General features: G+C 42.8%; 1 protein-coding gene across 4 annotated transcripts in view; it reads right to left on the minus strand.

The window, feature by feature from the left end:
- Window positions 1–12,934: 12,934 nt before the first annotated feature.
- Window positions 12,935–26,615, minus strand: part of LOC110536768 (YTH domain-containing protein 1) — a 41,839-nt gene continuing 28,158 nt past the window's right edge. For 3 of the 4 annotated variants that reach the window (XM_036936752.1, XM_036936754.1, XM_036936751.1), the window contains 6 exons: window positions 24,206–24,303; window positions 19,982–20,018; window positions 19,594–19,636; window positions 16,298–16,363; window positions 14,636–14,824; window positions 12,935–13,940 (listed from right to left, as the gene is read on the minus strand). In XM_036936752.1, the coding sequence (XP_036792647.1) occupies window positions 13,731–13,940; window positions 14,636–14,824; window positions 16,298–16,363; window positions 19,594–19,636; window positions 19,982–20,018; window positions 24,206–24,303 (643 nt within the window). In that variant the 3' untranslated portion in view covers window positions 12,935–13,730. The remainder of the gene's footprint in view (window positions 13,941–14,635; window positions 14,825–16,297; window positions 16,364–19,593; window positions 19,637–19,981; window positions 20,019–24,205; window positions 24,304–26,615) is intronic. The other variant, XM_036936753.1, reaches the window with a different exon arrangement.

The following is a 26,615-nucleotide window of genomic DNA, read 5'->3' on the forward strand; positions in this document are numbered from 1 at the left end:
TTTGGAATGTATATTGCACATTTATTCACAAAAGGGGGGGGGGGGGGGGGGGGGGGGGGGGGTAATAGCACCGCTATCTAACCTAGGGTGACCACATTTCCCGGATTGTGCGGGACAGTCCCACACTTTGGCCCGTTGTCCCGCAACCAAACAATAATGTCCCCGCATATTATAAACAAATTCAAACACCGCAGAAGATAAGTCGATTTCTCTCGTATTTCAGTCAGACATTCCGACCTGTGTCTTGCAGTCGCGTTGCATTTATGAACATTATATATCATAAAGATGTGGCAGAAATTTGACCAACTGACTTGTTGGAAAGGTGGCATCCTATGATGGTACCACGTTGAAAGTCACTGAGGTCTTCAGTAAAGGCCATTCTACTGCCAATGTTTGTCTATGGAGATTGCATGGCTGTGTGCTCGATTTTATACACCTGTCAGCAACAGGTGTGGTCATAAAAAGCCAAATCCACTCATTTGAAGGGGTATCCACATACGTTTGCATATACAGTGCATTTGGAATGTATTCAGACCACAGTTAAGTTACAGCCTTATTCTAAAATGGATTAACTTGTTTTTCCCCCTCATAAATCTACACACAATACCCCATAATGACATCACAATACCCCATAATGACATCACAATACCCCATAATGACATCACAATACCCCATAATGACATCACAATACCCCATAATGACAAAGCAAAAACAGTTTTTTTTGGTGTGCAAATATATATATATATATATAAATGATATCACATTTACATAAGTATTCAGACCCTTTCCTCAGTACTTTGTTGAAGCACCGTTGGCAGTGATTACAGTCCGACTCTTCTTGGGTATGACGCTACAAGCTTGGCACAAATGTATTTGGGGAGTTTCTTCTCTGCAGATCCTCTCAAGCTTTCAGGTTGGATGGGGAGCGTCGCTGCACTGTTTTTTTTTCCAGATCTCTCCAGAGATGTTTGATCGGGTTCAAGTTTGTGCTCTGGCTTGGCCGTCATTGGCCGTCATTGAAAATAAGAATTTGTTCTTAACTGACTTGCCTAGTTAAATAAAGGTAAATATATATATATATAGACAGGTGTGTGCTTTTCCAAATCCTGTCCAATCAATTGAATTTACCACAGGTGGACTCCAATCAAGTTGTAGAAACATCTCAATGGAAACAGGATGCACCTGAGCTCAATTTACTTATGCAAATAAGGTTTTTACATTTGCAAAATTTCAAAAAAACTGTTTTTACTTTGTCGTTATGGGGTATTGTGTGTAGATCGATGAGAAAAAAAATACGTTGTTATTACATGATCATTAACAGATATCGCCACCGAAGGTAATGGTGGATGTGTAGAAGAGGACTGGCCACCCCCTCATAGCCTGGTTCCTCTCTAGGTTTCTTCCTAGGTTTTGGCCTTTCTGGGGAGTTTTTCATAGCCACTGTGCTTCTACACCTGCATTGCTTGCTGTTTGGGGGTTTTGGGCTGGGGGGTTTCTGTACAGCACTTTGAGATATCAGCTGATGTAAGAAGGGCTTTATAAATACATTTGATTTGTGTACTGCACTGAGGAGAAGAGCCCAGCATTTAGCATTTCACTACAGCATTTAGCATTTCACCTCAGCATTTAGCATTTCACTACAGCAATTAGCCTACATCATGTGACCAATAAACTTTGATTTGATCACATCTGATGTTCAATCAGTACAAACCTCTATTTCCTTCTGTCCATCTCCATTGTATTGTCTGTATCTGTGTCGTGTAGCACCAGGTCAGTATGCTGTGATCTGATCTGATCTGTGATCTGATGTGATCTGTGATCTGATCTGGCGACACCATAAGAACATGGTGGGTTCAAGAAGGATGGAAACCAAGAGTTCAACAAGAGGACCATTTTCTACAGGAGATACCCAGATACACACATCTATATTGAGGTTAGAAAGACACACACACAGTTCACTGGGTTGACACAGAAAGGTTACAGTACTAATGATTTGAGTCACACGTGTTTGTGTGTGTGTGTGTGTGTGTGTGTGTGTGTGTGGAGGAGGCAGCTGATGATCTGCGGGTCATATTACTATTAGTGATGTATTATTAGGCTTAAATACACCGTGGCCAGTTTATTAGGTACACCACCCTTTCACAAAACATTTTTCACTCCTACAGACAGTGGAGTCATGTGGCTTGTTATATAAAGCAGGCAGACAGGCATCGAGGCATTCAGTTACTGTTCGATTAAACATCAGACCGGACAAAACTAGTGCCCTAAGTGACTGAGCCTGGTATGATCAGTGCCTGGTGCATCGGTTCCAGTACCTCAGAAACGGCCTCCTGGGCTTTTCACGCACGACAGTGTCTCGGGTTTACTGAGAATGATGCAACAAACCAAAACATCCAGTCAGCAGCAGTCCTGTGGGCGATAACATCTGGTTGATGAGAGGTTGAAGGAGAAAGGGAAGAATCATGCAAGTTAACAGGTGGGCCTCAAACAGACAAATAACGGCGCAGGACAACAGTGGTGCGCAGAACGACATCTCAGAACCCACAACTCGTCGGTCCTCGTCACGGATGGTTCTATTACAGGAGACGACCACATTCTATTACAGGAGACGACCACATTCTATTACAGGAGACGACCGTGTTTCACTCCTATCAGCTAAAAAACAAGAAGAAGTGTCTCCTGTGGGCACTGGACAATTGAGGAGAGGAAAAACCTAGGCTGATGAATCCCAGTTCCTGTTGTCATGCTATTGGCAGAATCCATGGCCACATCTTGCCTAGTGTCAACGGTACAGCCTGGTGACAGTTTTCCTGCCACATGTTAAATCCCTTGATACCAATTGAGCAATGTTTTCACGCCCCAAAGAATTCAGGCTGTTCTGGAGGCAAAGGGGGGTCCGACCCAGTACTAGATGAGTGCACCTGATAAACTGTCAAAAGTTTGGACACACCTACTCACTCATTCCAGGGTTTTTCTTTATTTTTACAAATTTCTACATTGTAGAATAGTAGTGAAGACATCAAAACTATGAAATAACACATATAGAATCAAACCAAACAAGTGTTAAAAAATCTAAATATATTTTATATTTGAGATTCTTCAAAGTAGCCACCCTTTGCCTTAATGACAGCTTTGCACACTCATTCTCTCAACCAGCTTCATGAGGTCGTTTAATCCATTTTAGAATAAGGCTGTAATGTAAAATGTGGAAAAGGGGAAGGGGTCTGAATACTTTCCGATTGCACTGAACATTAAGAACACCTGCTCTTTCCATGACATAGACTGACCAGGTGAATCCAGGTGAAAGCTATGATTCCTTATTGATGTCACTTGTTGAATCCACTTCAATCAGTGTAGATGAAGGGGAGGAGACACGGTTAAAGAAGGATTTATAAGCCCTGAGACAATGGAGACATGGATTGTGTATGTTTGTCATTCAGAAGGTGAACGGACAAGACAATATATTGAAGTGTCTTTGAACGGGTATCGCATACCTTTTTATGTATATTTCTTTATTTTCCATAAACTCATCTTCAAAACACTCTCCTGCAACCCGCCTCACCAATTTATATTTATTAAAAAAAGAAAGTATTATTTACCTCAAATCTGTAATCCTCCATAGAAGCTAACCAGAAGCTAGCCAGAAGCTAATCCAGAAGCTAGCCTGAAGCTAATCAGAAGCTAGTTAGCTTCTTTACTGGCTAATCGTTAGTATTCAGCTAACCACGGTTTGTGGTCATCAGCTATCCTTTAGCTCAAAAATCTATCGCCAGTTTTGTACGGCGCGGCTCGGACCGGAACATACCGGGACCTATTTTTCTCTCCATGTCCCCGGATTTCAACCGCTAACTCTGGGCATTTATACCTGGATCTCGCAGCTAGCTAGCTGCTATCCGTGTGACTATCGTCTTTCGTCGATTCCGGAGCAAACATAAATTATTCCGGAGCTAGCCAGCTGAAGAGTTCCATCAGTCACTCCTGGGCTACAATCACCTATCCGGACCCGTTTTACTGCCAAGTATTGCTTTTAGCCGTACCCTTATCCTACTCCTCCTCTGTTCCTCTGGCGATGTAGAGGTGAATCCAGGCCCTGCAGTGCCTAGCTCCACTCCTATTCCCCAGGCGCTCTCTTTTGATGACTTCTGTAACCGTAATAGACTTGGTTTCATGCATGTTAACATTAGAAGCCTCCTCCCTAAGTTTGTTCTATTCACTGCTTTAGCACACTCTGCCAACCCGGATGTTCTAGCTGTGTCTGAATCCTGGCTTAGGAAGACCACCAAAAATTCTGAAATTTTCATCCCAAACTACAACATTTTCAGACAAGATAGAACTGCCAAAGAGGGCGGTGTTGCAATCTACTGCAAAGATAGTAATACAGAGTTCTGTCCTACTATCCAGGTCTGTACCCAAACAATTTGAACTTCTACTTTTAAAAATCCACCTCTCTAAAAACAAGTCTCTCACAGTTGCCGCCTGCTATAGACCACCCTCTGCCCCCAGCTGTGCTCTGGACACCATATGTGAACTGATTGCCCCCCATCTATCTTCAGAGCTCGTGCTGCTAGGCGACCTAAACTGGAACATGCTTAACACCCCAGCCATCCTACAATCTAAGCTTGATGCCCTCAATCTCACACAAATTATCAATGAACCTACCAGGTACCTCCCCAAAGCCTTAAACACGGGCACCCTCATAGATATCATCCTAACCAACTTGCCCTCTAAATACACCTCTGCTGTCTTCAACCAAGATCTCAGCGATCACTGCCTCATTGCCTGCATCCGTAATGGGTCAGCGGTCAAACGACCTCCACTCATCACTGTCAAACACTCCCTGAAACACTTCAGCGAGCAGGCCTTTCTAAATCGACCTGGCCGGGGTATCCTGGAAGGATATTGATCTCATCCCGTCAGTAGAGGGTGCCTGGGTATTTTTTTTAAATGCCTTCCTAACCATCTTAAAAAAGCATGCCCCATTCAAGAAATGTAGAACCAGGAACAGATATAGCCCTTGGTTCTCCCCAGACCTGACTGCCCTTAACCAACACAAAAACATCCTATGCATTAGCATCGAACAGCCCCAGTGATATGCAGCTGTTCAGGGAAGCTAGAAACCATTATACACAGGCAGTTAGAAAAGCCAAGGCTAGCTTTTTCAAGCAGAAATTTGCTTACTGCAACACTAACTCAAAAAAGTTCTGGGACACTGTAAAGTCCATGGAGAATAAGAACACCTTGTTGGGGAATAATCAGAATGAGTTGGTAACATAGGTAAGATGTTTTATATTCATCATATGTTTGGAAAATCTGGACCCCTACAAATCAGCAGGGCTAGACAATCTGGACCCTTTCTTTCTAAAATGATCTGCCGAAATTGTTGCCACCCCTATTACTAGCCTGTTCAACCTCTCTTTAGTGTCGTCTGAGATTCCCAAAGATTGGAAAGCAGCTGCGGTCATCCCCCTCTTCAAAGGGGGGGACACTCTTGACCCAAACTGCTACAGACCTATATCTGTCCTACCTTGCCTTTCTAAGGTCTTTGAAAGCCAAGTCAACAAACAGATTACCGACCATTTCGAATCTCACCATACCTTCTCTGCTATGCAATCTGGTTTCAGAGCTGGTCATGGGTGCACCTCAGCCACGCTCAAGGTCCTAAACGATATCTTAACCGCCATCGATAAGAAACATTACTGTGCAGCCGTATTCATTGATCTGGCCAAGGCTTTCGACTCTGTCAATCACCACATCCTCCTCGGCAGACTCGACAGCCTTGGTTTCTCAAATAATTGCCTCGCCTGGTTCACCAACTACTTCTCTGATAGAGTTCAGTGTGTAAAATCGGAGGGTCTGCTGTCCGGAACTCTGGCAGTCTCTATGGGGGTGCCACAGGGTTCAATTCTTGGACCGACTCTCTTCTCTGTATACATCAATGATGTCGCTCTTGCTGCTGGTGAGTCTCTGATCCACCTCTACGCAGACGACACCATTCTGTATACTTCTGGCCCTTCTTTGGACACTGTGTTAACAACCCTCCAGGCAAGCTTCAATGCCATTCAACTCTCCTTCCGTGGCCTCCAATTGCTCTTAAATACAAGTAAAACTAAATGCATGCTCTTCAACCGATCGCTGCCTGCTCCTGCCCGCCTGTCCAACATCACTACTCTGGACGGCTCTGACTTAGAATACGTGGACAACTACAAATACCTAGGTGTCTGGTTAGATTGTAAACTCTCCTTCCAGACCCACATCAAACATCTCCAATCCAAAGTTAAATCTAGAATTGGCTTCCTATTTCGCAACAAAGCATCCTTCACTCATGCTGCCAAACATACCCTTGTAAAACTGACCATCCTACCAATCCTCGACTTCGGCGATGTCATTTACAAAATAGCCTCCACTACCCTACTCAACAAATTGGATGCAGTCTATCACAGTGCAATCCGTTTTGTCACCAAAGCCCCATATACTACCCACCATTGCAACCTGTACGCTCTCGTTGGCTGGCCCTCGCTTCATACTCGTCGCCAAACCCACTGGCTCCATGTCATCTACAAGACCCTGCTAGGTAAAGTCCCCCCTTATCTCAGCTCGCTGGTCACCATAGCATCACCCACCTGTAGCACGCGCTCCAGCAGTTATATCTCTCTGGTCACCCCCAAAACCAATTCTTTCTTTGGCCGCCTCTCCTTCCAGTTCTCTGCTGCCAATGACTGGAACGAACTACAAAAATCTCTGAATCTGGAAACACTTCTCCCTCACTAGCTTTAAGCACCAACTGTCAGAGCAGCTCACAGATTACTGCACCTGTACATAGCCCACCTATAATTTAGCCCAACAACTACCTCTTTCCCTACTGTATTTATTTATTTATTTATTTAGCTCCTTTGCACCCCATTATTTTTATTTCTACTTTGCACATTCTTCCATTGCAAATCAACCATTCCAGTGTTTTATTTGCTATATTGTATTTACTTCTCCACCATGTTCTTTACCTCCCTTATCTCACCTCATTTGCTCACATCGTATATAAACTTGTTTATACTGTATTATTGACTGTATGTTTAGTTTGTTCAATGTGTAACTCTGTGTCGTTGTATGTGTTGAACTGCTTTGCGTCATCAATTGTAAATGAGAACTTGTTCTCAACTTGCCTACCTGGTTAAATAAAGGTGAAATAAAAAATAAATAAAAAATCTTACTGTAGAAATGACCAGGCCCACTGAACATCTTACTGTAGAAATGACTAGGCCCACTGAACATCTTACTGTAGAAATGACCAGGCCCACTGAACATCTTACTGTAGAAATGACCAGGCCTACTGAACATCTTACTGTAGAAATGACTAGGCCTACTGAACATCTTACTGTAGAAATGACTAGGCCTACTGAACATCTTACTGTAGAAATGACTAGGCCTACTGAACATCTTACTGTAGAAATGACTAGGCCTACTGAACATCTTACTGTAGAAATGACTAGGCCTACTGTACATCTTACTGTAGAAATGACTAGGCCTACTGAACATCTTACTGTAGAAATGACTAGGCCTACTGAACATCTTACTGTAGAAATGACTAGGCCTACTGTACATCTTACTGTAGAAATGACCAGGCCTACTGAACATCTTACTGTAGAAATGATCTGGCCTACTGTACATCTTACTCTCTTCGTTCGCTGGACTTTATCCTGCTAACTGTTCCAAATGTCCGAACTGAATTTGGTAAAGGGCTTTTATGTCCTCTGCGCCATCGTCCTAGAACACCTTACAAAATACTTTTAAACTGGAAGAACTTGTCCCGATTGGTGTTTTTAAATCACCGATGAAGGATTTTGAGGCTGATTCCCTGACCTGTCAATGTTTTTAATTTGCTGTTTTTGATTTTGTTCTCAACTTGCCTACCTGGTTAAATAAAGGTGAAATAAAAAATAAATAAAAAATCTTACTGTAGAAATGACCAGGCCCACTGAACATCTTACTGTAGAAATGACTAGGCCCACTGAACATCTTACTGTAGAAATGACCAGGCCCACTGAACATCTTACTGTAGAAATGACCAGGCCTACTGAACATCTTACTGTAGAAATGACTAGGCCTACTGAACATCTTACTGTAGAAATGACTAGGCCTACTGAACATCTTACTGTAGAAATGACTAGGCCTACTGAACATCTTACTGTAGAAATGACTAGGCCTACTGAACATCTTACTGTAGAAATGACTAGGCCTACTGTACATCTTACTGTAGAAATGACTAGGCCTACTGAACATCTTACTGTAGAAATGACTAGGCCTACTGAACATCTTACTGTAGAAATGACTAGGCCTACTGTACATCTTACTGTAGAAATGACCAGGCCTACTGAACATCTTACTGTAGAAATGATCTGGCCTACTGTACATCTTACTCTCTTCGTTCGCTGGACTTTATCCTGCTAACTGTTCCAAATGTCCGAACTGAATTTGGTAAAGGGCTTTTATGTCCTCTGCGCCATCGTCCTAGAACACCTTACAAAATACTTTTAAACTGGAAGAACTTGTCCCGATTGGTGTTTTTAAATCACCGATGAAGGATTTTGAGGCTGATTCCCTGACCTGTCAATGTTTTTAATTTGCTGTTTTTGATTTTGTTCTACTCTTGTGAATTCAATGGTTTTTACTAGATTACTTGTAGTTTTTCATGTTGTCTGTCTAATTTTGTTGTAATGACTTGGTGCTGCCTATCTTGGCCAGGGCGCTCTTGAAAAAGAGATTTTAATCTCAATGAGCCCTTCCTGGTTAAATAAAAGGTTAAATAAACTGTAGAAATGATTGAAAGAAAATCTGTTGCTGTTTAAAATACAACGCATATAGTTTATTCCGAACTAGAATAAACTGAATGATTACATCACACAGATGTAGACCTGGAAAAACAAACACACACACAGACCTGATGAGAAGCGTGTGGCTGGTTGAAGTTTTCAACAAGCAGGTCTATTCCGAGCTCAGTTTTTACCAGCACAACACTGAGATCATAATCAGCAATGAGACTATTTCTGTACTTGTTTTTTTTTTGTTGTGTGTGTCAAGAGTTGATAACCCTGACTCACATAGATATGTGGTGCCAAACTGGACCAGAACATCTACTGCTTTCTCAGTCAGACAGGAGACCGCTTCCTGCTTTTAGAACCCAGAACTGTGGGAGTGTGTTTGCCTCAAAAAACAAACATCTTGCTTCAAATCAGTTTATTCCAGTCCAGAATACTAATTATGACTTATATTTTAACAGTAACAGTTCCAACCTAGACTAGTTTTCAACAATCATTTCTACAGTAAGATGTACAGTAGGCCTGAAGATTTCTACAGTAAGATGTACAGTAGGCCAGATCATTTCTACAGTAAGATGTTCAGTAGGCCTGGTCATTTCTACAATAAGATGTACAGTAGGCCTGATCATTTCTACAGTAAGATGTACAGTAGGCCTGGTCATTTCTACAGTAAGATGTTCAGTAGGCCTAGTCATTTCTACAGTAAGATGTACAGTAGGCCTGGTCATTTCTACAATAAGATGTACAGTAGGCCTGATCATTTCTACAGTAAGATGTACAGTAGGCCTGATTCATTTCTACAGTAAGATGTTCAGTAGGCCTGGTCATTTCTACAATAAGATGTACAGTAGGCCTGATCATTTCTACAGTAAGATGTACAGTAGGCCTGGTCATTTCTACAGTAAGATGTTCAGTAGGCCTAGTCATTTCTACAATAAGATGTACAGTAGGCCTGGTAATTTCTACAGTAAGATGTACAGTAGGCCTGATTCATTTCTACAGTAAGATGTTCAGTAGGCCTAGTCATTTCTACAGTAAGATGTACAGTAGGCCTGGTCATTTCTACAATAAGATGTACAGTAGGCCTGATCATTTCTACAGTAAGATGTACAGTAGGCCAGATCATTTCTACAGTAAGATGTACAGTAGGCCTGGTCATTTATCCATCTGTACCGTTACTTACGTAACTAGCTAGCTTGCTTTGGCTAATGTTAGCTATTAGCTGTGTAATTTACAAGACCAGGGGATTGTTTGAAAGAGAAACTCACATATACTACGATGAGAGAGAAGCACCGTTTCCCTGATCCACCGTTTCCCTGAACCACTGTTTCCCTGAACTACCGTTTCCTGAAGCACTGTTTCCCTGAACCTGAACCACTGTTTCCCTGAACCACCGTTTCCCTGAAGCATGCTGCCCTGTTCTGACATAGCTCCCTGGGTTTACCATCATGCTGCCCTGTTCTGACATAGCTCCCTGGGTTTACCATCATGCTGCCCTGTTCTGACATAGCTCACTGGGTTTACCATCATGCTGCCCTGTTCTGACATAGCTCCCTGGGTTTACCATCATGCTGCCCTGTTCTGACATAGCTCCCTGGGTTTACCATCATGCTGCCCTGTTCTGACATTGCTCACTGGGTTTACCATCATGCTGCCCTGTTCGGACATAGCTCACTGGGTTTACCATCATGCTGTGGCTGTTTGGTCAGGACGTGGCGTTTTATTTATTTTAAGAGAGACTCGTTACTAAAGGTTAAGCACTTCCCGGCACAAAACACATTGTCGGCGCTCCTCGTTATTTCTCAAAGTGTGTATGAAAGAGAGAAACTCATCCTTGTATTTGCGTTTCATTATCAATTGAGCTCAGTCAGAAATGTGGCTAACGTGAGTCCATTTGATGACAGCGGTGAGTGATGGCGAGTGGGAATGACAAGTCAGGGGCTGGCAGGGCATCATGTGCTGCTGAACCACAGCGCTGCGTCCTGTGTCGCAGAGTTATCAACACAACTGCAGAGAAAAGATCTGGTGAACCGCGAACCACATGGGCATCTCCCTCTCACACAGCAGAGACCGCAGCTAAGCGCAGAGACCGCTGCAGAGAGACCGCTGCTAAGCGCAGAGAGACCGCTGCTAAGCGCAGAGACCGCTGCAGAGAGACCGCTGCTAAGCGCAGAGACCGCTGCTAAGCGCAGAGACCGCAGCTAAGCGCAGAGACCGCTGCTAAGCGCAGAGAGACCGCTGTTAAGCGCAGAGACCGCTGCTAAGCGACCGCTGCAGAGAGACCGCGGCTAAGCGCAGAGACCTCTGCTAAGCGCAGAGACCGCTGTGAAGCGCAGAGAGACCGCTGCTAAGCGGCCGCTGCAGAGAGACCGCTGTTAAGCGCAGAGACAGCTGCAGAGAGACCGCAGCTAAGCGCAGAGACCGCTGCAGAGAGACCGCAGCTAAGCGCAGAGACCGCTGCAGAGAGACCGCAGCTAAGCGCAGAGACCGCTGCAGAGAGACCGCTGCTAAGCGCAGAGACCGCAGCTAAGCGCAGAGACCGCTGCTAAGCGCAGAGAGACCGCTGCTAAGCGCAGAGACCGCTGCTAAGCGACCGCTGCAGAGAGACCGCGGCTAAGCGCAGAGACTGCTGCTAAGAGCAGAAAGACCGCAGATGCACTTGGCCAAATCAAATTCCAGTAATTAATGAAATTATACATTTACTCTGACACGTCGCGACCCACCATTAACACCCATACCTGAAGGCTGCTTTAAAAGGATGACTAGGCGAAATGACGTTTCCACCAGCAGCACCGCAAACACTTCTGTCACACAGAGACAAAGGGGATACCTAGTCAGTTGGGGATACCTCGTCAGTTGGGGATACCTCGTCAGTTGGGGATACCTCGTCAATTGGGGATACCTCGTCAGTTGCACAACAATGTGTTGAATTGAAATGTCTTCAGCATTTAACCCAACCCCTCTGAATCAGGGAGGTGTGGGGGGGGGGGGCTGCCTTAATCCACGACATCGGTACCCGGGGAGCAGTTGTTGTTGGGGGTTAACTGACTTGTTCAAAGGCAGATTATTATAATTTTTTTTTTACACCTTGCCCGGTCGAGGATTCGAACCAGCGACCTTTCGGTTATTGTCTCAACGCGCTTAACCACTAGGCTTTCTACACTGGGTCACTTTACACCCTTACAGGTGTCTGTAATAAATTAAAATAGATGTTTTATAAAGGGTGAGGGAGTGCCAAGTGCCAAGATGGAGGTACGGTGGCTTCGACACAGCGCCCCCTATCAGTATATATACGAACGACACAGCGCCCCCTATCAGTATATATACACGAACGACACAGCGCCCCCTATCAGTATATATACGAACGACACAGCGCCCCCTATCAGTGTATATACGAACGACACAGCGCCCCCTATCAGTATATATACGAACGACACAGCGCCCCCTATCAGTATATATACACGAACGACACAGCGCCCCCATCAGTATATATACGAACGACACAGCGCCCCCTATCAGTATATATACGAACGACACAGCGCCCCCTATCAGTATATATACACGAACGACACAGCGCCCCCTATCAGTATATATACACGAACGACACAGCGCCCCCTATCAGTATATATACGAACGACACAGCGCCCCCTATCAGTATATATACGAACGACACAGCGCCCCCTATCAGTATATATACACGAACGACACAGCGCCCCCTATCAGTATATATATACGAACGACACAGCGCCCCCTATCAGTGTATATACGAACGACACAGCGCCCCCTATCAGTATATATATATACGAACGACACAGCGCCCCCTATCAGTATATACACAAACGACACAGCGCCCCCTATCAGTATATATACGAACGACACAGCGTCCCCTATCAGTGTATATACGAACGACACAGCGCCCCCTTTCAGTGTATATACACGAACGACACAGCGCCCCCATCAGTATATATACGAACGACACAGCGCCCCCTATCAGTATATATACGAACGACACAGCGCCCCTTATCAGTATATATACACGAACGACACAGCGCCCCCTATCAGTATATATACACAAACGACACAGCGCCCCCTATCAGTATATATACGAACCATTGATTACGATGTTCATCGTGATGTAAAGCGTTTTATTATACTTCAACACACAAAGGTGTTATGACTGGTTTCATAAAGGTTTGAATGCCTTAAAAAAATATACTCAGTTCTGAGTAAAAACAGTTTCTGTAAAGTGAATCAATCCAGACCAGTCTTTTACTTATCAACTGACGACAGTAGTAAAATACACAGTATTTTTGTTGTACAAAACAGACCTTCAAAACATACTTTTTCCCTCCCCCCCCAAGCAAACATTCTCTCGTCGCCTTACAGCACTGATTAGAGTCTGGATTTAAACTTCAGAAAATCAAGATCTAGACAGACAATATTGCTTTTTGCTTCTGGACCGGTTAAAAACACTAGAAGAAAAAATGAAACGTCTTGAAACTAAAAAGACCAGGAAACAAAAGAGATTTACTACAACAGATTCAGTACAACTCAATTACACCCCTTGAAGTAGTAACATCTTAAATGTGAACCAGGTACAATTATGAACAACACAAAAACACAATGTGGCATGAAAAACAGTTAAAAAGTCATTACTGTCTGTCTGGGTCTCAGGAAGAAACTAAAACAAACGAACATAAACATCTGCAATAGTTTGACGCTCCAAACCCCTTTCTCCTGGTACTGCCTTTGCTCAGTTACACTGCTTTAATGATACACATGAGCGGATGACTTGACAACATAACGGTAAAAAAAAAACAAGAGTACACAATCACTTAAAAAGACACAGCTTATTTATAAAAAGGAAACGCGGTAAAATAAACTACTGCAGAGGATTTGCTGTTTGATTTTAGTCCCTGATTATCTCCTGTAGTGCCCCCTCTCCTTCTCCTTCTCCCTGTCCCTGATCCTGTCTCTCTCCCGGTCGCGTCCACGATCTCGGTCCCGGCGGGCATCTCTGGGCCGTTCTCGCTCCCTTTGCCTGTCTCGTTCCCGCGGACGGCTGCGGCGACTGGTCACCACGGCCTGGGTCCGTCTCAGGAAGTCATCCACGCGCATATCATAGTCATGCTGCAGAGGGAGAGAGATGTGGTGTTCACTAGTTAAAAACTCACCCCTCTGGACATTAACACATTGAAGTGAACATTTGATATGTGAATGGGTAATGCACAGTCCTTCTGTTGGGTAGGCTGGGCACTGGACACCTATCAAGTACGAGCTCAGTGGAGCAAACTACTCATAACACCTGTATTGTAACTAAATGAAACATTTCCACAGTTGTGTCGTATGGCAAAACAAGTGGTCACTACAAAAGACAAGGGAACACCGACACCATCTCGCTCCAAACAAGGTGCATGAGGGGAACACCGACACCATCTCGCTCCATACAAGGTGCACGAGGGGAACACCGACACCATCTTGCTCCAAACAAGGTGCACGAGGGGAACACCGACACCATCTCGCTCCATACAAGGTGCACGAGGGGAACACCGACACCATCTCGCTCCATACAAGGTGCATGAGGGGAACACCGACACCATCTCGCTCCAAACTGAAGTGACGAGGATATCCAGCCACTCAGTGGAAGTTGATAAAAGCTCTTCTTTATATTGATAAAAAAAACTAAAAGTAATTAATTCAGCCCTTAAGTCTTCATTTGTCATTTTCTGTTGCGTTTTTAAATCAACTTCCACTGCCCTCCAAGTGTGAATGTCCTCTTTTAAAACAAGTAAATCACATCAGAGCAGACAGAAATAAGCGTTTACCACGCTGGAGCTATAGGAGCGGACAAGTCTCTTCTCTCTGAAGCGGGCGTCGTGTGGTACAGGTTCTCTGAAGCGGGCTTCGTGTGGTACAGGGTGTTGCCCAGCATAGGGTGGGTGTGACTGGGGAGGAGGAGGATGGTGCTGGTAGAACGGGTGGTGAGGTTGCTGCTCCATCCCAGGGTACTGTGCCTACAGACAAAAAGGAGCATCTTATTAGATTTATACAATTAATGGATGAACAGGTCAGTGGGAAAAAAAAGTCCCCTGAATGGCAGGTAGATAAAGTGGTCAGTGTAGGAGCAGATCAGCCTATTATATTACAGAAGGTCGCATACGGCAACCTGTTTCGACCAATCAGGTCTTTCGTTTAGCTGCATTTTTCTCTTTTTATTTATCAAACCATAGAGATGTAGATATATGAAACTAGATAGAGATGTATCAACACTATATATACACACACAGCAGTATGTGGACACCCCTTCAAAAATGAGTGGATTGGACTACTTCAGCCACGCCCGTTGCTGACAGGTTTATACAGTACAGACACTGATCTGAAACAAGCAGCTGAAACACTGCTATGTCCAAGTCTAAAACCGGATTGGTGCACATTACGAATAGAGGAAGTGGAGAAAGAAAGAAGTTCTTAGGTATCAGTTGGCCAGAGATTCTAAAACTTTGGAAAAGGCAAGATAACTACCGTCCAAATTCCAAATAAACGAAGTCAGAAGGATCTCCTCCTTTATGTAGGGGAAATTTGTTAGAATAATATGTAAATAGTAGATTTCAGGGTGAAAAGCTGGGGCGAGTTTAATTCTCAGCAGAGAACGATTTAGCACAGTACAAATATCTTTCATACCATCAGATACTGGCAATCAACCAATCTAGATGAAGATCACGCGCTATCAGTCATTCAGATTGAGCATAGTTAGACATCAGGTCAATTTACTGAAAGCACATAATGAAGGCAAGAGGGAGATTGATATTTTATTTGACCCTTTTTTTAAAAACATTTTTAAAGTTGAATGAGAACACATTCTCATTTATAGCAACACGGGAGAGGGGGATGAATGAGCCATTTTGTAAACTGGGGATAATTAGGTGATCGTGATGATATGAGGGCCAGATTGGGAATTTAGCCAGGACACCGGGGTTGACACCCCTACTCTTACGTTAAGTGCCATGGGATATTTAGGGACCACAGAGTCATGACACCCGTTTAACGTTCCATCTGAAAGACAGCACCCTACTTAGGGCAATGTCCCAAATCACTGCCCTGGGCCATTGGGATATTTTTTTAGACCAGAGGAAAGGGTGCCTCCTACTGGCCCTCCAACACCACTTCCAGCAGCATCTGGTCTCCCATTCAGGGACCAACCAGGACCAACCCTGCCTAGCTTCAGAAGTAAGCCTGTAGGGGATGCAGGGTGGTATGCTGCTGACCAGGATGGTATGATAAATTACCACTAGCGTCAGATGGACATTTTTTTACCAAGTCCCACATTTAGGACTAGACATACAAATTGCTTAGGGACAAAGGGCCCGATTCGGGCCCAATGACCAATTCTAGAACATTTAGCATCTACTGTAGATTCTAGAACATTTAGCATCTACTGTAGATTCTAGAACATGTAACATGTACATTCTAAATCATTTTTAACATACCATTCCTTGCCAAGGAGGAGGCTGCCCAATGGTGTGGTGGAACTCTCTCATGTAATCGTTGTAGGACTGTGGATCAAATGAACCACATCATGTTACTATCAATAGGACTGGGGATCAAATTAACCACATCATGTTACTATCAATAGGACTGTGGATCAAATTAACCACATGTTACCATCAATAGGACTGGGGATCAAATTAACCACATGTTACCATCAATAGGACTGGGGATCAAATGAACCACATCATGTTACTATCAATAGGACTGGGGATCAAATTAACCACATGTTACTATCAATAGGACTGTGGATCAAATTAACCACATCATGTTACTATCAATAGGACTGGGGATCAAATGAACCACATCATGTTACTATCAATAGGACTGGGGATCAAATTAACCACATGTTACTATCAATAGGACTGGGGATCAAATGAACCACATCATGTTACCATCAATAGGACTGGGGATCAAATTAACCACATCATGTTACTATCAATAGGACTGGGGATCAAATTAACCACGTTACTATCAATAGGACTGGGGATCAAATTAACCACATCATGTTACTATCAATAGGACTGGGGATCAAATTAACCACATGTTACTATCAATAGGACTGTGGATCAAATTAACCACATCATGTTACTATCAATAGGACTGGGGATCAAATGAACCACATCATGTTACTATCAATAGGACTGGGGATCAAATTAACCACATGTTACTATCAATAGGACTGGGGATCAAATGAACCACATCATGTTACCATCAATAGGACTGGGGATCAAATTAACCACATCATGTTACTATCAATAGGACTGGGGATCAAATTAACCACGTTACTATCAATAGGACTGGGGATCAAATTAACCACATCATGTTACTATCAATAGGACTGGGGATCAAATTAACCACATGTTACCATCAATAGGACTGGGGATCAAATTAACCACATCATGTTACCATCAATAGGACTGGGGATCAAATTAACCACATCATGTTACTATCAATAGGACTGGGGATCAAATTAACCACATGTTACTATCAATAGGACTGTGGATCAAATTAACCACATCATGTTACCATCAATAGGACTGGGGATCAAATTAACCACATCATGTTACTATCAATAGGACTGGGGATCAAATTAACCACATCATGTTACTATCAATAGGACTGGGGATCAAATTAACCACATCATGTTACTATCAATAGGACTGGGGATCAAATTAACCACATCATGTTACCATCAATAGGACTGGGGATCAAATTAACCACATCATGTTACCATCAATAGGACTGGGGATCAAATTAACCACATCATGTTACCATCAATAGGACTGGGGATCAAATTAACCACATGTTACTATCAATAGGACTGGGGATCAAATTAACCACATGTTACCATCAATAGGACTGGGGATCAAATTAACCACATCATGTTACCATCAATAGGACTGGGGATCAAATTAACCACATCATGTTACTATCAATAGGACTGGGGATCAAATTAACCACATCATGTTACTATCAATAGGACTGGGGATCAAATTAACCACATCATGTTACTATCAATAGGACTGGGGATCAAATTAACCACATCATGTTACTATCAATAGGACTGGGGATCAAATTAACCACATCATGTTACTATCAATAGGACTGGGGATCAAATTAACCACATCATGTTACCATCAATAGGACTGGGGATCAAATTAACCACATGTTACTATCAATAGGACTGGGGATCAAATTAACCACATGTTACTATCAATAGGACTGGGGATCAAATTAACCACATGTTACTATCAATAGGACTGGGGATCAAATTAACCACATGTTACTATCAATAGGACTGGGGATCAAATTAACCACATGTTACTATCAATAGGACTGGGGATCAAATTAACCACATCATGTTACTATCAATAGGACTGGGGATCAAATTAACCACATGTTACTATCAATAGGACTGGGGATCAAATTAACCACATCATGTTACTATCAATAGGACTGGGGATCAAATTAACCACATCATGTTACCATCAATAGGACTGGGGATCAAATGAACCACATGTTACTATCAATAGGACTGGGGATCAAATGAACCACATCATGTTACTATCAATAGGACTGGGGATCAAATTAACCACATCATGTTACTATCAATAGGACTGGGGATCAAATTAACCACATCATGTTACTATCAATAGGACTGGGGATCAAATTAACCACATCATGTTACTATCAATAGGACTGGGGATCAAATTAACCACATCATGTTACTATCAATAGGACTGGGGATCAAATTAACCACATCATGTTACTATCAATAGGACTGGGGATCAAATTAACCACATCATGTTACCATCAATAGGACTGGGGATCAAATTAACCACATCATGTTACTATCAATAGGACTGGGGATCAAATTAACCACATCATGTTACTATCAATAGGACTGGGGATCAAATTAACCACATCATGTTACTATCAATAGGACTGGGGATCAAATTAACCACATCATGTTACTATCAATAGGACTGGGGATCAAATTAACCACATGTTACTATCAATAGGACTGGGGATCAAATTAACCACATGTTACTATCAATAGGACTGGGGATCAAATTAACCACATGTTACTATCAATAGGACTGGGGATCAAATTAACCACATCATGTTACTATCAATAGGACTGGGGATCAAATTAACCACATCATGTTACTATCAATAGGACTGGGGATCAAATTAACCACATCATGTTACTATCAATAGGACTGGGGATCAAATTAACCACATGTTACTATCAATAGGACTGGGGATCAAATTAACCACATGTTACTATCAATAGGACTGGGGATCAAATTAACCACATGTTACTATCAATAGGACTGGGGATCAAATTAACCACATGTTACTATCAATAGGACTGGGGATCAAATTAACCACATGTTACTATCAATAGGACTGGGGATCAAATTAACCACATCATGTTACTATCAATAGGACTGGGGATCAAATTAACCACATGTTACTATCAATAGGACTGGGGATCAAATTAACCACATGTTACTATCAATAGGACTGGGGATCAAATTAACCACATCATGTTACTATCAATAGGACTGGGGATCAAATTAACCACATCATGTTACCATCAATAGGACTGGGGATCAAATGAACCACATCATGTTACTATCAATAGGACTGCGGATCAAATTAACCACATGTTAATATCAATGACAGTTTAATATAACTGAAATCAATAGCAGGGTGCCCCTGAACTCACCCCATTGAGAAAAACATCTCTCCTCACTCCAGTGGGGAATCGCCTTGGGGAAAAATGGACTGATTATTGGTTGGGGGAGGGCAAGGGGCTGGGAATGATTGGTGGAGAGAGGAAGGGCAAGGAAATGATTGGTGGAAAGAAGAAGACTTGGGAATGATTGGTGGAGAGGAACCACGTGCCCTAAAATCGACCACTTGTCACTTGTGGAGCACTAAGAGGACTGGGTTGATGGAAGCAATATGGTGCCAGCTTTGTCTTGGCCTGATAGGCCAGGTGAAAGGTTTACTGTATTGCTTATACCCTACCCAATCCTCTCCAAGCTACACAAGTGCCTATGGGCTAGGGTTTAGATTTGGGGTCAAAGGTGAGTCTGTTGTGAGGTACTTACCGGTCAACTGGCGGGTTGCGAGGGTCCAGTGTAAAGCCTGTACGAAGAGAGAGAAGCTGATTCACTGACTGGCGAGTATGTCCCGATGTAACACCTCTCTGTCTACAAAAATACACTAGCTCTGGTTTCCTAAACGTTTGGTCCTGATATAGTCAGTCACCAGTAGAGACACTAGCTCTGGTTTCCTAAACGTTCGGTCCTGATATAGTCAGTCACCAGTAGAGACACTAGCTCTGGTTTCTCTACGTTTGGTCCTGATATAGTCAGTCACCAGTAGAGACACTAGCTCTGGTTTCCTAAACGTTCGGTCCTGATATAGTCAGTCACCAGTAGAGACACTAGCTCTGGTTTCTCTACGTTTGGTCCTGATATAGTCAGTCACCAGTAGAGACACTAGCTCTGGTTTCCTAAACGTTTGGTCCTGATATAGTCAGTCACCAGTAGAGACACTAGCTCTGGTTTCTCTACGTTTGGTCCTGATATAGTCAGTCACCAGTAGAGACACTAGCTCTGGTTTCCTAAATGTTCGGTCCTGATATAGTCAGTCACCAGTAGAGACACTAGCTCTGGTTTCCTAAATGTTCGGTCCTGATATAGTCAGTCACCAGTAGAGACACTAGCTCTGGTTTCTCTACGTTCGGTCCTGATATAGTCAGTCACCAGTAGAGACACTAGCTCTGGTTTCTCTACGTTCGGTCCTGATATAGTCAGTCACCAGTAGAGACACTAGCTCTGGTTTCTCTACGTTCGGTCCTGATATAGTCAGTCACCAGTAGAGACACTAGCTCTGGTTTCCTAAACGTTTGGTCCTGATATAGTCAGTCACCAGTAGAGACACTAGCTCTGGTTTCTCTACGTTTGGTCCTGATATAGTCAGTCACCAGTAGAGACACTAGCTCTGGTTTCTCTACGTTCGGTCCTGATATAGTCAGTCACCAGTAGAGACACTAGATCTGGTTTCTCTACGTTTGGTCCTGATATAGTCAGTCACCAGTAGAGACACTAGCTCTGGTTTCCTAAACGTTTGGTCCTGATATAGTCAGTCACCAGTAGAGACACTAGCTCTGGTTTCCTAAATGTTCGGTCCTGATATAGTCAGTCACCAGTAGAGACACTAGCTCTGGTTTCTCTACGTTTGGTCCTGATATAGTCAGTCACCAGTAGAGACACTAGCTCTGGTTTCTCTACGTTTGGTCCTGATATAGTCAGTCACCAGTAGAGACACTAGCTCTGGTTTCTCTACGTTTGGTCCTGATATAGTCAGTCACCAGTAGAGACACTAGCTCTGGTTTCCTAAACGTTCGGTCCTGATATAGTCAGTCACCAGTAGAGACACTAGCTCTGGTTTCCTAAACGTTCGGTCCTGATATAGTCAGTCACCAGTAGAGACACTAGCTCTGGTTTCCTAAATGTTCGGTCCTGATATAGTCAGTCACCAGTAGTCAATACGATCTTGAATAGGTACTTATGAACACACACGTCAAAGAATACATAATATACTACTTAACATTATGGTTTTATATATCGCACACTCTGATTAATAACAATACCAACCCAAAGAGTGGAAAACATTACAACACCAAATACCATAGTATCATATGAAATGCAATTCAGACAGCAGTCAGTCACATGTACCCATAGTAACCCATAGTTGTAACAGTAGACATTCAGACAGCAGTCAGTCACTTGTACCCATAGTAACCCATAGTTGTAACAGTAGACATTCAGACAGCAGTCAGTCACTTGTACCCATAGTAACCCATAGTTGTAACAGTAGACATTCAGACAGCAGTCAGTCACTTGTACCCATAGTAACCCATAGTTGTACCAGTAGACATTCAGACAGCAGTCAGTCACTTGTACCCATAGTTGTAACAGTATACATTCAGACAGCAGTCAGTCACTTGTACCCATAGTAACCCATAGTTGTAACAGTATACATTCAGACAGCAGTCAGTCACTTGTACCCATAGTAACCCATAGTTGTAACAGTAGACATTCAGACAGCAGTCAGTCACTTGTACCCATAGTAACCCATAGTTGTAACAGTAGACATTCAGACAGCATTCAGTCACTTGTACCCATAGTAACACATAGTTGTAACAGTAGACAATCGTTCATCTGGATTCAACCTTTTGTCCATATGGTTGCATGAATGGATCCACTGAGCTTTCATTTGAAACTCCAAGTAGTTTTCAAGACCACGTTCTATCGTTCAGATCCTGTTAACCAATAAAAGGACAAGACAGACCAACACCAACGTTGGCCATGCGCAGCAGGTGGCCGTCCAATCACCTCTGACCGCAGAACGTCGGCCACCATTTTCTGTTTATTTCCCGTGGCCACATTTATCGAGGTGCGTGCACACACACACACAAATACTCCAAACCTTGTGAGCACCAGCTGTCCAAAGCAAAGGTATTTATACATTTTGAAGTTGACGGCAAATCACAAAAAACAGGTGTTTGACGCACCGGGATTATAATAATGGCAGGCCATTGAAACATCAATCTATTGATCTCAGAGCCTAAACCAAGGCAGGCCATAGAAACATCAATCTATTGATCTCAGAGCCTAAACCAAGGCAGGCCATAGAAACACAAGCTATTGATCTCAGAGCCTAAACCAAGGCAGGCCATAGAAACACAAGCTATTGATCTCAGAGCCTAAACCAAGGCAGGCCATAGAAACATCAATCTATTGATCTCAGAGCCTAAACCAAGGCAGGCCATAGAAACATCAATCTATTGATCTCAGAGCCTAAACCAAGGCAGGCCATAGAAACATCAATTTATTGATCTCAGAGCCTAAACCAAGGCAGGCCATAGAAATATCAATCTATTGATCTCAGAGCCTAAACCAAGGCAGGCCATAGAAACATCAATCTATTGATCTCAGAGCCTAAACCAAGGCAGGCCATAGAAACATCAATCTATTGATCTCAGAGCCTAAACCAAGGCAGGCCATAGAAACATCAATCTATTGATCTCAGAGCCTAAACCAAGGCAGGCCATAGAAACATCAATCTATTGATCTCAGAGCCTAAACCAAGGCAGGCCATAGAAACATCAATCTATTGATCTCAGAGCCTAAACCAAGGCAGGCCATAGAAACATCAATCTATTGATCTCAGAGCCTAAACCAAGGCAGGCCATAGAAACATCAATTGATAAAACGAAATATTGAACAATTAATCATTGTAATTTTTCACAGCGTGGGCTGTTGTATTTACTTTAAATGGTTTGAACAGAATAATTGAAAAATACGACAACATTCTGCCCACAGCTCTACAAAAATGTCATCAAAATTTGCCATTGCACTTTATCTGAACGATCATGGCCCCCTTCCAACATGTACAAACCATACAGCAAATGAGGCCGTTTTTGTTACCACAGAGGGTGAACGGAGGGTGTTTTTGTTACCACAGAGGGTGAACGGAGGGTGTTTTTGTTACCACAGAGGGTGAACGGAGGGCGTTTTTGTTACCAGAGTATATGGAGAATTTCAGGCAGGGGTTCTGGTGCTCGTTCACGCCCTTACAAATATAATATGGCTCTGAATTATCAATGAAAACACATATATATACATACATATATATACATATATATATATATATATATAGTGTGCAACAGTTAAACAAATCCCAATAATTTACGTACGGCATAATTTAGTAACGAATGTAGAAGTGTTTGATAAACGACGACTTTCAGCACCATGGTTTGTTCCTAACACAGCAGACCTACTGCTCATGGCTGACCATCGGGTTGGCATTTCCTGTCCTTATAATAAACAACAAACTGTACCCAATACAATAAGTAGTTATGTGCCCAAATGGTGGGCGGGCACAGGTCAAAAATAGTGCACTATATAGGGAATAGGGTTCCATAGGGCTCTGGTCTAAAGTAGTGCACTATACAGGGAATAGGGTTCCATAGGGCTCTGGCCTAAAGTAGTGCACTATGTAGGGAATAGGGTTCCATAGGGCTCTGGTCTAAAGTAGTGCACTATATAGGGAATAGGGTTCCATAGGGCTCTGGTCTAAAGTAGTGTACTACATAGGGAAAAGGGTTCCATAGGGCTCTGATCTAAAGTAGTGCACTATATATAGGGAAAAGGGTTCCATAGGGCTCTGGTCTAAAGTAGTGCACTATATAGGGAATAGGGTGACATTAGGGACATAGATCATTTTCATACTGTACCAATTCATATGGTAGTAATAGTAACCTGGTCTCTGTGGGAACTCTGCTGGATAATCAATCCTCGGCCGTTTCCTGTTGTGAATGGCATTTTCCTCTGGCCGACCCCTACATGAATTAGGCAAACAATTGAGACAAGGAAACACAAGATAAAGCACAACATCCCAGTAGCCCTATAACATCATAGATACAGCACAACATCCCAGTAGCCCTATAACAGATACAGCACAACATCCCAGTAGCCCTAAAACATCATAGATACAGCACAACATCCTAGTAGCCCTAACAACATCCCAGTAGCCCTATAACAGATACAGCACAACATCCCAGTAGCCCTATAACATCACAGATACAGCACAACATCCCATCCCAGTAGCCCTATAACATCACAGATAGAGCACAACATCCCAGTAGCCCTATAACATCACAGATAGAGCACAACATCCCAGTAGCCCTATAACAGATACAGCACAACATCCCAGTAGCCCTATAACAGATACAGCACAACATCCCAGTAGCCCTATAACAGATACAGCACAACATCCCAGTAGCCCTATAACAGATACAGCACAACATCCCAGTAGCCCTATAACAGATACAGCACAACATCCCAGTAGCCCTATAACAGATACAGCACAACATCCCAGTGGCCCTATAACAGATACAGCACAACATCCCAGTGGCCCTGTACTTGTGCTTGTAGACAGTTCTACTGAGCAGACTATCACCCATTATATTCTCAATGACATTTTACTGCTTGTAGACAGTTCTACTGAGCAGACTATCACCCATTATACTCTCAATGACATTTTACTGCTTGTAGACAGTTCTACTGAGCAGACTATCACCCATTATACTCTCAATGACATTTTACTGCTTGTAGACAGTTCTACTGAGCAGACTATCACCCATTATACTCTCAATGACATTTTACTGCTTGTAGACAGTTATACTGAGCAGACTATCACCCATTATATTCTCAATGACATTTTACTGCTTGTAGACAGTTAATTCCCCAGTTAGTTCCATGCAGCTAATTCCCCAGTTAGTTCCATGCAGCTAATTCACCCGTTAGTTCCATGCAGCTAATTCCCCAGTTAGTTCCATGCAGCTAATTCACCCGTTAGTTCCATGCAGCTAATTCCCCAGTTAGTTCCATGCAGCTAATTCCCCAGTTAGTTCCATGCAGCTAATTCCCCAGTTAGTTCCATGCAGCTAATTCCCCAGTTAGTTCCATGCAGCTAATTCCCCAGTTAGTTCCATGCAGCTAATTCCCCAGTTAGTTCCATGCAGCTAATTCCCCAGTTAGTTCCATGCAGCTAATTCCCCAGTTAGTTCCATGCAGCTAATTCCCCAGTTAGTTCCATGCAGCTAATTCCCCAGTTAGTTCCATGCAGCTAATTCACCAGTTAGTTCCATGCAGCTAATTCACCAGTTAGTTCCATGCAGCTAATTCACCAGTTAGTTCCATGCAGCTTAAGCATGATGTTTACAGTAGCTTAACTCTTGAGGTACATCCTTGTTAGATATTTTTTTTTAAATAAAAAAAATTTAAAAAAAAGAGGTTTGGGGCATCTGTTATTTACCTCCTTGGCATCCATCTTTGGGAGTTGGCCCATGTTTTTTATAAAATAATTTAAATGTTGAAAGATAATGATTAAATAATTCCACTCTGAAACCTTATAATTGTATGAAATTGATTAGAATCATAAAATTATAATTTGATGATGCGTGTAGTTTTAGTCAGAATTAGGTTAAACAATGTATCTGTATAGTGGAAAAACACAGACTGTCTGAGCAAGGCGTAGCTTAGCATTTGAACTTGTACGTGGGGGCCGAAGGAAAATAACGTAGAACAATTAAAACTGTGTTTGGACCGACCTGGCTAGGCCTCTGAGGAACCTATGAGAGCATAGGGAGTACTTCTCAAGGTTTCCCTAATCTCGGGGGAATGGACCTGTCGGCTGGGTGATGATACACAGTGGTGAGAACTACGGAGAAGGATAAAACTCACCTACTGTTGGTGTGGAAGTATGTGATTAGGATACCTACTGTTTGTGTGCAGCTATAAAATGGATGTCTTTGTATAGAGGACTTCAGAACGTCCTCTGAATAAACGGTACTAATATTTTGAATAAGCCGAGTCTTTGCCTGATTATTATGAAAATTCTTGTGACAGTTTTAGTACATTTCTACGTTATCCAACAACGAGCTAGAAACTGTATTCTCTGCATTAAACCAGTATAGTTATTGCTTCTGACTAGCCAATCAATATAACAATTAAACCAATTTATATCATGGCATTGTTGAATACTCCTTTCTGATTGGCTTGAAGGGCATTCTAGAGCGTGCATTATTTCCCTATAACGCACAGTATATTTGCATGGTGGAATTCAATGGCTATAGTTAATTCTTACATATTTTGTTTGAGCTGTTTT

This window comes from Oncorhynchus mykiss, chromosome 12 (genome assembly GCF_013265735.2).
Source record: "Oncorhynchus mykiss isolate Arlee chromosome 12, USDA_OmykA_1.1, whole genome shotgun sequence".
In the NCBI taxonomy this organism is placed as follows: Eukaryota; Metazoa; Chordata; class Actinopteri; order Salmoniformes; family Salmonidae; genus Oncorhynchus; species Oncorhynchus mykiss.